The sequence below is a fragment of the Parasteatoda tepidariorum genome, chromosome 5 (genome assembly GCF_982258835.1).
Source record: "Parasteatoda tepidariorum strain Cologne lab strain chromosome 5, Ptep-v5.0, whole genome shotgun sequence".
Taxonomy (NCBI): Eukaryota; Metazoa; Arthropoda; class Arachnida; order Araneae; family Theridiidae; genus Parasteatoda; species Parasteatoda tepidariorum.
Window position 1 is genome coordinate 54,719,434 of NC_141759.1, and position 12,484 is coordinate 54,731,917.

General features: G+C 30.6%; 1 protein-coding gene across 2 annotated transcripts in view; it reads right to left on the minus strand.

Annotated features, from left to right (window-relative positions):
• The window catches only part of LOC107439425 (thrombospondin type-1 domain-containing protein 7B), a 524,453-nt gene that overhangs the window by 14,714 nt on the left and 497,255 nt on the right, over positions 1-12,484 (minus strand). For both annotated transcript variants that reach the window (XM_087163956.1, XM_087163957.1), the window contains 2 exons: positions 12,030-12,128; positions 10,441-10,521 (listed from right to left, as the gene is read on the minus strand). In XM_087163956.1, coding sequence (XP_087020082.1) covers positions 10,441-10,521; positions 12,030-12,128 — 180 coding nt within the window. The remainder of the gene's footprint in view (positions 1-10,440; positions 10,522-12,029; positions 12,129-12,484) is intronic.

The window sequence follows — 12,484 nt, forward strand, 5'->3', positions numbered from 1 at the left end:
TTTTATCCATTGTTTTCTAACACCTTGCAATTTTCCATTCTAACACCTAGTTCTTGTTAGTCATTGCATTATTTTCTTTCGCACAGTACTCTGTTTTATGTTTTCTAGAACAAATTCCCGGCTATAGTCACGAATAAGAATGCCATCTGAATTAGTCCCTCCGAAGTTGTTCCGTAGATGTAGCAATTTCTGGAACAATAATGAGCTCTTAAACGCGGAAATCTTTCAGATAAAGTTCGTGTCTACAGTTTCACGCGAGTTGTTTAGGAGAAGTTCTTCCTAATACGAATAGACCTAATTCAGCTATTCCAAGTTATTTTCCTCTTAGTAAATGGCGAATTCTATCGTGTTTTTAGATTTGAAAAGTAAAACTTTTAAATTGGAAAATGTGCAAGAGAGGCTACTTTATTCTTCTTTTTTAGATTAGTTCGAGGAACAAATTACTAAGAAACGTTTCTATCAAAGAATTTTGTAAGTTTTGCACTAACAATCAAATGGTTGTTTTACGTAGTTGTTATTCATTTAATCGATAAAAAGTAAGCAAATATATAAGGTTGAAATTTCTAAATGTTCTTTTAAAATAAACCTAAATTTTCTTAGAAAACATTTCAAGGCTTTCTAGTTATGTAAAAATATACCAGGGTTCTGCCCAGACATATTGTAAAAGGTCCGTTTTTGTAAAATTGTGAAAAAACTACTCGTAATTTGTGAATATAAAATAAACGTTAAATCACATTCTTTCAACCAGGATGTGAATTTGTGCAAACAGGGTCCGTTATTGCAAAAAAAATTCTTCAAGGAGTTCTTAAATTGTAAAGACATACAAGATTATGCTCAACACTGTAAAATTATAATCTAAAAAATTAAATTTTTAAAAATAAACAGCACTCGCAGCTACTAAATTAGCGATGCAACATACAAATATCTGGTATTTAGCTTATACTGCTGAACGCAGAATATTAATTTCGGACGAATAAAGGAAGAATCGTCTGCCGAAGACAAAACTTAATTAGTTTACATCCATCTTTCTTGTTTTCTGCCCTGGAAAGGGTTTATTCGATTAACAAAATAATAATGAAGATAAACAAATTTGTGAAGGGCCCGATTAAAAGAAAAATCATTTTGTGACATTTAAGTTTAAATATTTTGTGAAGGGTCCGTTTTTATGAAAAGATATTTTGTGAATAATATATTGATAATATATAAAAGATATTCGATCCGTTAACGGACCCAAATTTCTTCTAAACAGACCCCTGTTAACGGACACAAATTTCTTCTAAACAGATCCCTGTTAACGGACCCACATTTCTAACACAGACCCCTGTAAAATTTGTTTCGAAACAGAAATCTATTAATGTACAGATCGTGGCCAAACTATTAGACGCACTATAAGATTCTATGCAAAATCTTAACTACGAGGTGATACTATACAGCTTTATTATTTTTAACCTGCTGAAACAGGTATGTACTTGTTTACGTTCGTGTATCAATACGTTAAAAATAAATTAAAATAGGAAGTATGTAAACAATCTTCTGAATAAAAACCCATTACATGTAGGTTTAAATATAAAAGTATTACATGCTCAGAAGCCAATGCGGTTTAGTCCGTTTTTTGATATTTTCTGATTTTTGGAAATTTTGATGAAAGAAATATTTTTCTTCTTAGTTATTAAAGGATTTACTCGTTGGTTACTTTTTTCTAGGTTAGATAGCCCTTTTTTTAATAGCATCTGAATATATTGTATGATAATTTCAGAAGCCATTGTGAATAAGTCTACCTTTTATCAATATTTTTTTACATAAACTTTGATATAAAAATTAAATTCTTCTTCTTCTTTCGATATTTGTTGGTAACACTGAGGAACAAGAAATTCATAGTAACAGGGTTGCCAGACGTAGTATTTTTTCACCAAGAAAAAGTGGTATGGTATTTTTCGTAGTATTTTTCTAAAATGTGGTATTTTTAGTTTTTTTTTTATTTATTTAATTTTTATTTCCTAAAACAAAGAAAAGTGCCACTCTAGTTTTGAAGTAAAAAATAATTTTTGAAATAATCCAACAGTATTAACAGTTATGATGAATAAACATAAAACTTATGACAATAAATGTTATTTTATTACTTTTACATAAATTTCTTATCTTTTTCAGCTGTCAAAAGGTATAAGTCCTAAAATTTTTAAGATGCTGTCATTATTTCAAAAAATACTTACGTTTTTATTTACACATCCTGTACATATCTTGTTTTTTTGCAGAGGTTACACCTCGAAAAACGACTTCATACACTTTTCTAATTAAATTAATAAACCAAGAATTTTAAAAACTAATGTATCAAAAAACCTGAATTTTCTCAATTTTTGTGTTTTGGATTTAACCGTATTGGCTTCTGAGCGACTCACATATAAACTCGTGCAAAACATTTAATTATTGAAACACCACAGTGCGTCTAATAATTTAGTTTAATTAATATAATATACTAATATAATACCAGATATAAAAATATTCTATAATTATATTATCAGGGGTCTGTTTAGAAGAAATTTGGGTCCGTTAACGGACCCTTCCCAGGAAGGGAGGGGGGGGGGGAGAAAGACAGATGTAAACGAACTAAATTTTGTCTTCGGCAGACGCTTCTTCCTTTATTCGTCCGAATTGAATATTCTGCATTCAGCAGTATGGGCTAAATACCAAATATTTGCATGTTGCATCGCTTATTTAGTAGATGCAATTGCTGTTCATTTTTTAAAATTTAATGTTTGTAATTATAATTTTACAGTGTTGAGCATAATCGTGTATGTCTTTACAATTTAAAAACTCCTTGAAAATTTTTTTTTTTGCCACAACGGAACCTATTTGCACAAATTTACAAAAGCGGACCCTGGTTGAAAGAATGTGGCATAACGTTTATTTTATATTCACAAATGACGAGTAATTTTTTCACAATTTTACAAAAACGAACCTTTCACAAAATGTCTGGACAGACCCCTGATAATATATCGTTTAATTTATATTATAATATCGTCTAATGTAACCTATTGATGCACGAACGTAAACAAATGCCAGGGGTCTGTTTAGAAGAAATTTGGGTCCGTTAACGGACCCTTCACAAAATATTTTAACTTAAAAACGGACCCTTCACAAAATATTTTAACTTAAAAGCGGACCCTTCACAAAATGATTTTTCTTTTAATCGGACCCTTCACAAATTTGTTTATGCTCATTATTATTTTGTTAATCGAATAAACCCTTTCCAGGGCAGAAAACAAGAAAGATGGATGTAAACGAATTAAGTTTTGTCTTCGGCAGACGATTCTTCCATTATTCGTCCGAAATGAATATTCTGCGTTCAGCAGTATAGGCTAAATACCAAATATTTGTATGTTGCATCTCTAATTTAGAAGCAGCAATTGTTGTTTATTTTTTAAAATTTTATTTTTTTAATTACAATTTTACAGTGTTGAGCATAATCTTGTATGTCTATAAAATTTAAAAACTCCTTGAAATTTTTTTTTTTGCAATAACGGACCCTATTTGCAAAAATTCATAAAAGCGGACCCTGGTTGAAAGAATGTGAGTAATTTTTTCACAATTTCACGAAAAACGGACCTTTCACAAAATGTCTGGACAGACCCCTGAATGCAAACCGCTTTTAGTCGAGTAAATACAATTAAGCTGTATGGTATCACCTGATAATCAAAATTTCACATAGAATCTTATAGTTCATCTAATAATTTGGTCAGGGCCTGTAACTTAAAAATGCCATATTATCCTTCAGTTATAAACTGCTAAATTGAAGAAAACCCTATCAAAATGAAACCAAACCCACTCACTTTTTTATACCTCCAATAAAACTTGAGTCACAATTATTAATATTCTTTTTCTTTATTTTAAAAATTTGTTTCCACATACTTGTGTTTGTTTATTTTTCAAGTTCCAAACATTTTTTCTTCTTAATTTAAAACTTGAAATATCTCTGTTTTTCTTCCAAAAAAAAAAGAAGAAAAAAAGAAAGCCAACATCAATTTCAAGAAAGTCTTATTTTTGGTATTTCGCTTCTATAACAAACAAAATCGAACACTCATTCCCAAAATTTCCACTACCATTTATTTCCCATATGTCTATTACTTCCCTTTCTCCATTTGGCTGCCTCCGAAATCAGTAATTACACATCCGACAAAAGCATTTTATTTGTGAACTATTGAATAAAAAAGTAAACTGGTCGAGTCTTTTGAAGTATTTCTTTTCTTTCTTTTTTTCTTAAAAAAAAAGAAGAAAATTTAGTTCCAATAAAGTTAGTGAAAGAAAGAGGAAAAACGAAAAATACGAACAGAATTTAATGATCTTAAAAACTTTCTTGCGGTTTTTTTTTCTTCCCCAAGAAAAAGATAGTCATTTTTACCTTTGTTCCCCGCGGCTTATTTCTGTGATATCGATATTTTCCGTCAAAGTTGCTGAAAAATAATTGTTCCATGACGAAACGGACACTATTTTTTAATGTAGTAGAAAAGCGGCTTTAAGAGAAATGAATATTCTTTTCTTCTTTTTTAAACACTCACTTTATATAAGTCGTTCAGAACACAATGTGATGAAGTCCATTTTTTCATATATATTTTCCAGTTCGAGAGGAAAAAAAGGTATAGTGCTCATAAATATTAAAGGATTTACTCTTTGATGTGATGAGAATTGAGCGTTAACAAAGAGCGAATCTGTGAAAAATTCAATAATTGGCTCAGTTTTTCTGATCTTGACGTTTTGGTTCTAGAAAGATTTGCAGCTTTCATATTTAATGGAAATGCATTTATTTTTTATCACCATTTAGATTTTATTTTATCACCGGCATTGAAAATTTGATTTGAAATAATATTAAGGTGCAACTCCTCAACCTTGTAATTATGAACCCGACCCGGAAGACAAGGAAATTCTTGATCGATTCCTGGATGATCGATTCCATTTCGATTAGCTTCCTGGAATTTTTTCAGCGCGTTTCGAGATGACAAAAACCACGATAACAAGTGTATTTGTAATGCATGATCCGTGAGATATTTTTTACTTTTACCATTTGGAAAATTTTGAAGATATTTTTCGTAAGGGTTATGATCGTTATGAATAATGAGCAGAATGCGATTTGACAGGCCATTGCAGGGATTCGAATCTTGCAATACCAAAGAACGCACGACTAACCGGGAGGTGAGCGCTCTAACCCCAAAGCCATTCCAGCGCTAATTTATTTATTTTAAAAAAAAAATATTATACAGTGTTTATTTATTATTTTTTTAGAGTAAAAGCTGTTATCATTTTGAATAGTTTTCGATTTAAATACAGAATTTGTTCAAAGCACTTTTTTCATATGCAAAATGGAGAAGAAGTAGAGAGTTGCCTTTCCGGTGTTGATTAATTTACCTTTGTTGGTTAAATAAGTTAACTTTTGGCTAATTCACTTATTGCTCTCGCATGTTTCGACCACGATAAAAACATAATCTTCAGAAAGAGACGATACGTGGGTTAGTGTTTCATAACAGTCAAGCCCCCCCCCCCCCCCCCTGCCTGAAATTTTCTTGGTTTTCTTCTACTTTTAAGGTAGATATGAGTATAATAGAAAGATGGGCCAAAATTATCTAAAAATTGAGTTTAAAAAGTGTTTTTGGTAAAACACACAACGATTTCAACGTAAGCGTTAAGGTGATTTTATGCATTGTGGTGTTATTTAACGGAAATTCTGAAAAAATAAAAATAAAGTACCAATTTGGGAACAGTTCGAAGAAAAAGTGTATTCTTTGGAAAAAGGATGGATACCACTATGTTGCCTCGAAATGGTTCAATTTTATTCTAAACAGTCTACGAAAATTGCTCCTATACTTAGAGGTTTGGCAATTATAGGGTTGCAAAGGTGCACAGAATTGTGCTTAATATTTGCACAGAAAACAGGATGCATGAAGTCACCTTATCTTCTTACTATTGATTCATAGTTTCTCAGAAAAAAGGATTTAATTGAATCATAGCAGTGTGAAAACTTGATGCAACTTTAAAAAATAATAAAAAACGTGTAAAATTAAGCAATTGTTTCGGATTTAGTTGTTCCATAGTATAGTGCAATTTAGTTAAAGAAATACAATAATACCAGGGGTCTGCTTAGAAGAAATTTGGGTGCGTTAACGGACCCTTCACAAAATATCTTTTCATAAAAACGGACCCTTCACAAAACATTTTAACTTAAAAACGGACCCTTCACAAAATAATTTGTATATTAATCGGACCCTTCACAAATTTGTTTATCTTCATTACTGTTTTGTTAATCGAATAAACCCTTCCCAGGAAGGGGGGGGGGGAGAAAGACAAGTAAACGAACTAAATTTTGTCTTCGGCAGACGCTTCTTCCTTTATTCGTCTGAAATGAATATTCCGCGTTCAGCAGTATAGGCTAAATACCAAATATTTGTATGTTGCCTCGCTAATTTAGTAGCTGCATTTGCTGTTTATTTCTCTAAATTTATTTTTTTTTAATTATAATTTTACAGTGTTGAGCATAATCTTGTATGTCTTTACAATTTAATAACTCATTGAAAAAGTTTTTTGCAATAACAGGACCCTATTTGCACAATTTCACAAAAGCAGGACCCTGGTTGAAAGAATGTGACTTAACGTTTATTTTATATTAACAAATTGCGAGCAATTTTTTCACAATTTTACAAAAACGGACCTTTCACAAAATGTCTGGACATACATTTACAGTTTAATTTTGCCTCAAAATCAGGTTGCAGATATTATGAAAAATGATACTGTTTTCAAGGCACTATAATTGAGTAATTAATTCAGTGAGATGGGTAAATATATTTCTACCTAATTTTCTCAGATACGCAGAACATATTTAATTTTCTCCCATAGCCATCAACACGAAGTTAAAATAAAAAATGGCTAACTAAACTCAGATTTACTTAAATATACTTCGAACGCATCCAAGATTAATTTAATGAAGAATTGAAAAAATCTTTTTTCAAAACATAATCAACTATCGAGTAGTTGTTAAAACACAGACTACTCAGACAGCACACATTACATGCATCAACACGCTTTAAACATACCATATAAAAAAAAGAAACTATTAAGAGAAACTATGATCGATAATCACACAAACTATTAGTTTGAATTAAATTAGGGTCGCTAGGATATCCAAATAAATCAGTACTTCAACAGACTAACTTAAAATCTTCGTTCTCTAACAGCACTTTGATGTAATGAAATAAGAAGAACTCTTTTTTCTTCTTCTTTTTACTTATCTTGATTAAAGATGAGAATCGACCGAAAAGATAGAGAATTCTAAGTAAAGATCAGGTAGAGAAGAGAAGAAAAGGGATTATAGGATTCCAATGCGATGAGTATAATGTTCTACTATAAGCTGCTGTTTTTCTATCTTATTAGTAAGTGCACTTGTTCTATTGCAAATTAAGTAATTGAGTTTATTGATGAATAGCGAAAGATAAGGATAGGGAGATACTGGAAAAAAAACCATAAATGGATGGAAACCTAATTTTGATAAAGGAGTTAAGTTGAATTTTTACATTGAATTACTATGAAATTTGGTATTTTCATTTTGTATTATTATAGGAAATGATTAACGCAGGGGTATGTCCAAACATTTTGTGAAAGGTCCGTTTTTTGTAAAATTGTGAAAAAATAACTCGTAACTTGTGAACATAAAATAAACGTTAAGTCACATTCTTTATACCAGGGTCCGTTTTTGTGAATTTGTGCAAATAGGGTCCGTTATTGCAAAAAAACTTTTTCAAGGAGTTTTTAAATTGTAAGGACATACAAGATTATGCTCAACACTGTAAAATTCAGGGGTCTGTCCAGACATTTTGTGAAAGGTCCGTTTTTCGTGAAATTGTGAAAAAATTATTCACATTCTTTCAACCAAGGTCCGCTTTTATGAATTTGTGCAAATAGGGTCCGTTATTGCAAAAAAAACTTTTTCAAGGAGTTTTTAAATTGTAAAGACATACAAGATTATGCTCAACACTGTAAAATTATAATTAAAAAAATTAAATTTTAAAAAATAAGCAGCAATTGCTGCTTCTAAATTAGAGATGCAACATACAAATATTTGGTATTTAGCCTATACTGCTGAAAGCAGAATATTCATGTCGGACGAATAATGGAAGAATCGTCTGCCGAAGACAAAACTTAATTCGTTTACATCCATCTTTCTTGTTTTCTGCCCTGGAAAGGGTTTATTCGATTAACAAAATAATAATGAAGATAAACAAATTTGTGAAGGGTTCGATTAAAAGAAAAATCATTTCGTGAAGGGTCTGTTTTTAAGTTAAAATATTATGTGAAGGGTCCGTTTTTAAGTTAAAATATTTTGTGAAGGGTCCGTTAACGGACCCAAATTTCTTCTAAGCAGACCCCTGAAATTATAATTAAAAAAATTAAACTTTAAAAAATAAACAGCAATTGCAGCTACTAAATTAGCGATGCAACATATAAATATTTGGTATTTAGCCTATACTGCTGAAAGCAGAATATTCATTTCGGACGTATAAAGGAAGAAGCGTCTGCCGAAGACAAAATTTTAGTTAGTTTACATCTGTCTTTCTCCCCCCCCCTTCCTGGGAAGGGTTTATTCGATTAACAAAACAATAATGAAGAGAAACAAATTTGTGAAGGGTCCAATTAAAAGATAAATTATTTTGTGAAGGGTCCGTTTTTAAGTTAAAATATTTTGTGAAGGGTCCGTTTTTATGAAAAGATATTTTGTGACTTCTAAACAGACCCCTGTAACGTCCTGTGTCTTCAAAGACACAATTTGTTTTACCATGAACCAAAACACGTTTGAATACTAATGGTTAAAAAAGGAGGAAACAAGAATGAAATATTTTGAAAAAGAAAGCTTCAGCACGACTGTAGAAGTTTATTCTACTGTCTACATGGCAAACCAGTTAGGTTTTATAATTTTTTTAATATTGAATAACCGTTGTTGAACAGTCGACTCAATTTTTTGAGTTTACGAGAACCAATGTTCAACTCCGTAGCCTCATAATTTTGAACTCAATACAGAAGACAAGTGAATTCCTGGGTCAAGTATTAGGAGGGATTTGCCTTCGTAGAAGAATTTTTGATGGAATTAACCCGCATTTGGGTTACATGAAGGGAAAAATCATGGGAGCTTCCCACGGTTAGCCCGATAGCAAAGGGTCGTCTACCACTGAGGATATTTTATGTCTGTACTGTGGTCAGTGCAAGCCCGGTGCTGAATTCATATCGATGAGCCACCACTGGGATTCGAACTCGGGTCAACTCATTGGAAGGAGAGCTCTGGAACCCCTGTGCCACCACGGTTATTTACAGTTTGTGGACAGATGTAGATCAGGGGACTGTCCAGACATTTTGAGAAAGGTTCGGTTTTTGTGAAAATGTGAAAAAATTACTCGCATTCTTTTAACCGGGGTCCTGCTTTTATGAATTTGTGCAAATAGGGTCCAGTTATTGCAAAAAGCTTTTTCAAGGAGTTTTTAAATTGTAAATAGATACAAAATTATGCTCAGCACTGTAAAATTATAATAATAAATTTTTTTTCTTCCAAAAACAAACAGCAATTGCTGCTTCTAAATTAGAGATGCAACATACAAATATTTCATATTTAGCCTATACTGCTGAACGCAGAATATTCATTTCGGACGGATAATGGAAGAATCGTCTGCTGAAGACATTCGTTTACATCTATCTTTCTTGTTTTCTGCCCTGGGAAGGGTTTATTCAATTAACAAGACAATGATGAATAAATTTGTAAAGGATCCGATTAAAGAAAAATCATTTTGTAAAGGGTCCGTTTTTAAGTTAAAATATTTTGTGAAGGGTCCGTTTTTATGAAAAGATATTTTGTGAAGGGTCCGTTTAAACAGACCCCTGGTAGAAATCATGTTTCCTTATTAAATTTGCCACACTTTCGTGTCCATCTTTTCGCGCTTTCATAAATATAAACTAATAAGGGATACCAAGTACTCACAATAGGTAGGAACCCTTGCCGATCTAGAAAAATTAACACCCCTTTTTTTGAGCGTGCGTTTAACGGCCATTAAGAGCAAAGTGTGAATGTAACAGATAAAAGATTATTTCATTTATTTATATTTTTTTAGAAACTTTTATTGAAAGAAAAATATTTAAAATTGCGGTAGGCAGAATACGTTTAAAATATTATACTCAAAATAGTAAAAAAAAATTATTTTAAAATTCAGAAAAGTTCAAAGACAAAAAAGTGAAACCACGGTAGCAGAAAAGGGTAATACAAATAAAAAGTATATCAGAAATATTTCAAAACAGAAATTAAATTCATTGGTCATTCATAGATGATGAGTAAAAAAAAGTATATATATAAAAAACATATATATTAATATATATAAATATATATATTAAAGTATAAATAAAAAATATATATATAATTACCCTCAACAATGATTCCATCTTTACCTTCACATGTTAATGAATTATTAAGCAATCTCCATCGAAAAAAATTGCAATCATCACCTAATGAAATAAACATTTTAATTTTACATTTATAATTTTCTTATTAAAAAATCCCTAAAACATCCAAAACATTTAGATGCAAATAGATTTTTATTTAATAATTTTAAGTTTAAAAATATTTATGTTGTTAAGTTTAAAAATATTTATGTTGGCTTCAGATCAAGTAAAATGTTTGCATCTCTATATACTAAAATGAAAATTGAATGCAAGTATTCAGGGGTCTGTCCAGACATTTTGTGAAAGGTCCGTTTTTGTAAAATTGTGAAAAAATTACTCGTCATTCGCGAATATAAAATAAACGTTAAGTCACATTCTTTCAACCAGGGTCCGCTTTAGTGAATTTGTGCAAATAGGGTCCGTTATTGCAAAAAAAAAAAAAAAAAAAAAAACTTTTTCAAGGAGTTTTTAAATTGTAAAGACATACACGATTATGCTCAACACTGTAAAATTATAACAAAAAAATTCAATTTTAAAAAATAAACAGCAATTGCAGCTACTAAATTAGCGATGCAACGTACAAATATTTAGTATTTAGCCTATACTTCTGAACGCAGAATATTCATTTCCGACGAATAAAGGAAGAATCGTCTGCCGAAGACAAAATTTAGTTCGTTTACATCTGTCTTTCTTCGCCCCTCCTTCCTGGGAAGGGTTTAATCGATTAACAAAACAATAATGAAGATAAACAAATTTGTGAAGTGTCCGATTAAAAGATAAATTATTTTCTGAAGGGTCCGTTTTTAAGTTAAAATATGTTGTGAAGGGTCCGTTTTTATGAAAATATATTTCGTGAAGGGTCCGTTAAAGGACCCAAATTTCTTTTAAACAGACCCCTGGTATTTCATGATGATAATTACAGTGAAATAATGAAACATTTATGTCAATTATTAAAGGATGCAAGCATGTTTTTACTTGTGGACATACCCTCCAACTGCTACGGAATTTCCGTAGTTTCAGAAATCTTCTTTTCAGACGGTAGCAAAATTAATGTCTTAATATTTAAAAAAAATTAATTTTAGCGTAGCTTGTCCACTATTACTTATAAAAGTGCAGGCCATATGGCTAGATTCTTAAGTTCTGATAAAAGTTTTATGAGTTATCCATTTGCTTTAAAAATTTCTACTTTGGTTCTCTACCACTAGAAAGAATTATTTTCAAAATCCTCATAAGTTGGAGGGTATGCTTGTGGATATTGTAGAATATTCGGTTGAACTAAAACTTTGAGAAAATGTATTATTAACTTCCACATAAATCCGATACATCAAATGAAAATTTACAGAAAATTTTCGTCAATCTTTCTTAAATTTTATATTTCGTCAAATTTACTTTTAGATTCTCCCTTTAAAAATTTGTCCGAAAGTTTAATTGTTATTAAGGAAGGAAAATTAAAACTTGAATTCTCAGTGAAAATATTTTCTTAATTAAAAGACAAAATACAAAAATTTACTGTTTGTGTTTAAAAAGTCAAATAAACATTTAATTTATATTTATAGATTGAACCCACTTACTCCAACAAGGTTTAGTTTTCTGTAATAGGGTTGGGCAAGATGAATCAACTGTATAATCTGGTGCAAACAGAACTTTTCTGGAGCTTGTTCTGTAACCAACTAGAATGAAATTTAAAGAAGATGTCATAACAAATTATACTTTAAAAAAAATAAATAAAGAAAATAATAAATATAACACAAACAAATATACGCTTGAATTTTAACTTGTAATTGCATTAAAATTTTCTTGCTTGTTTAAACTGTAGGTTATTCTCATAAATCAAATAAAGAATGAAAAAAAACATTTGTTTTAAAATCAGGGGTCTGTCCAGACATTTTGTGAAAGGTCCGTTTTTCGTGAAATTGTGAAAAAATTACTCACATTCTTTCAACCAGGGTCCGCTTTTATGAATTTGTGCAAATAGGGTCCGTTATTGCAAAAAAAAAAACTTTTTCAAGGAGTTTTTAAATTGTAT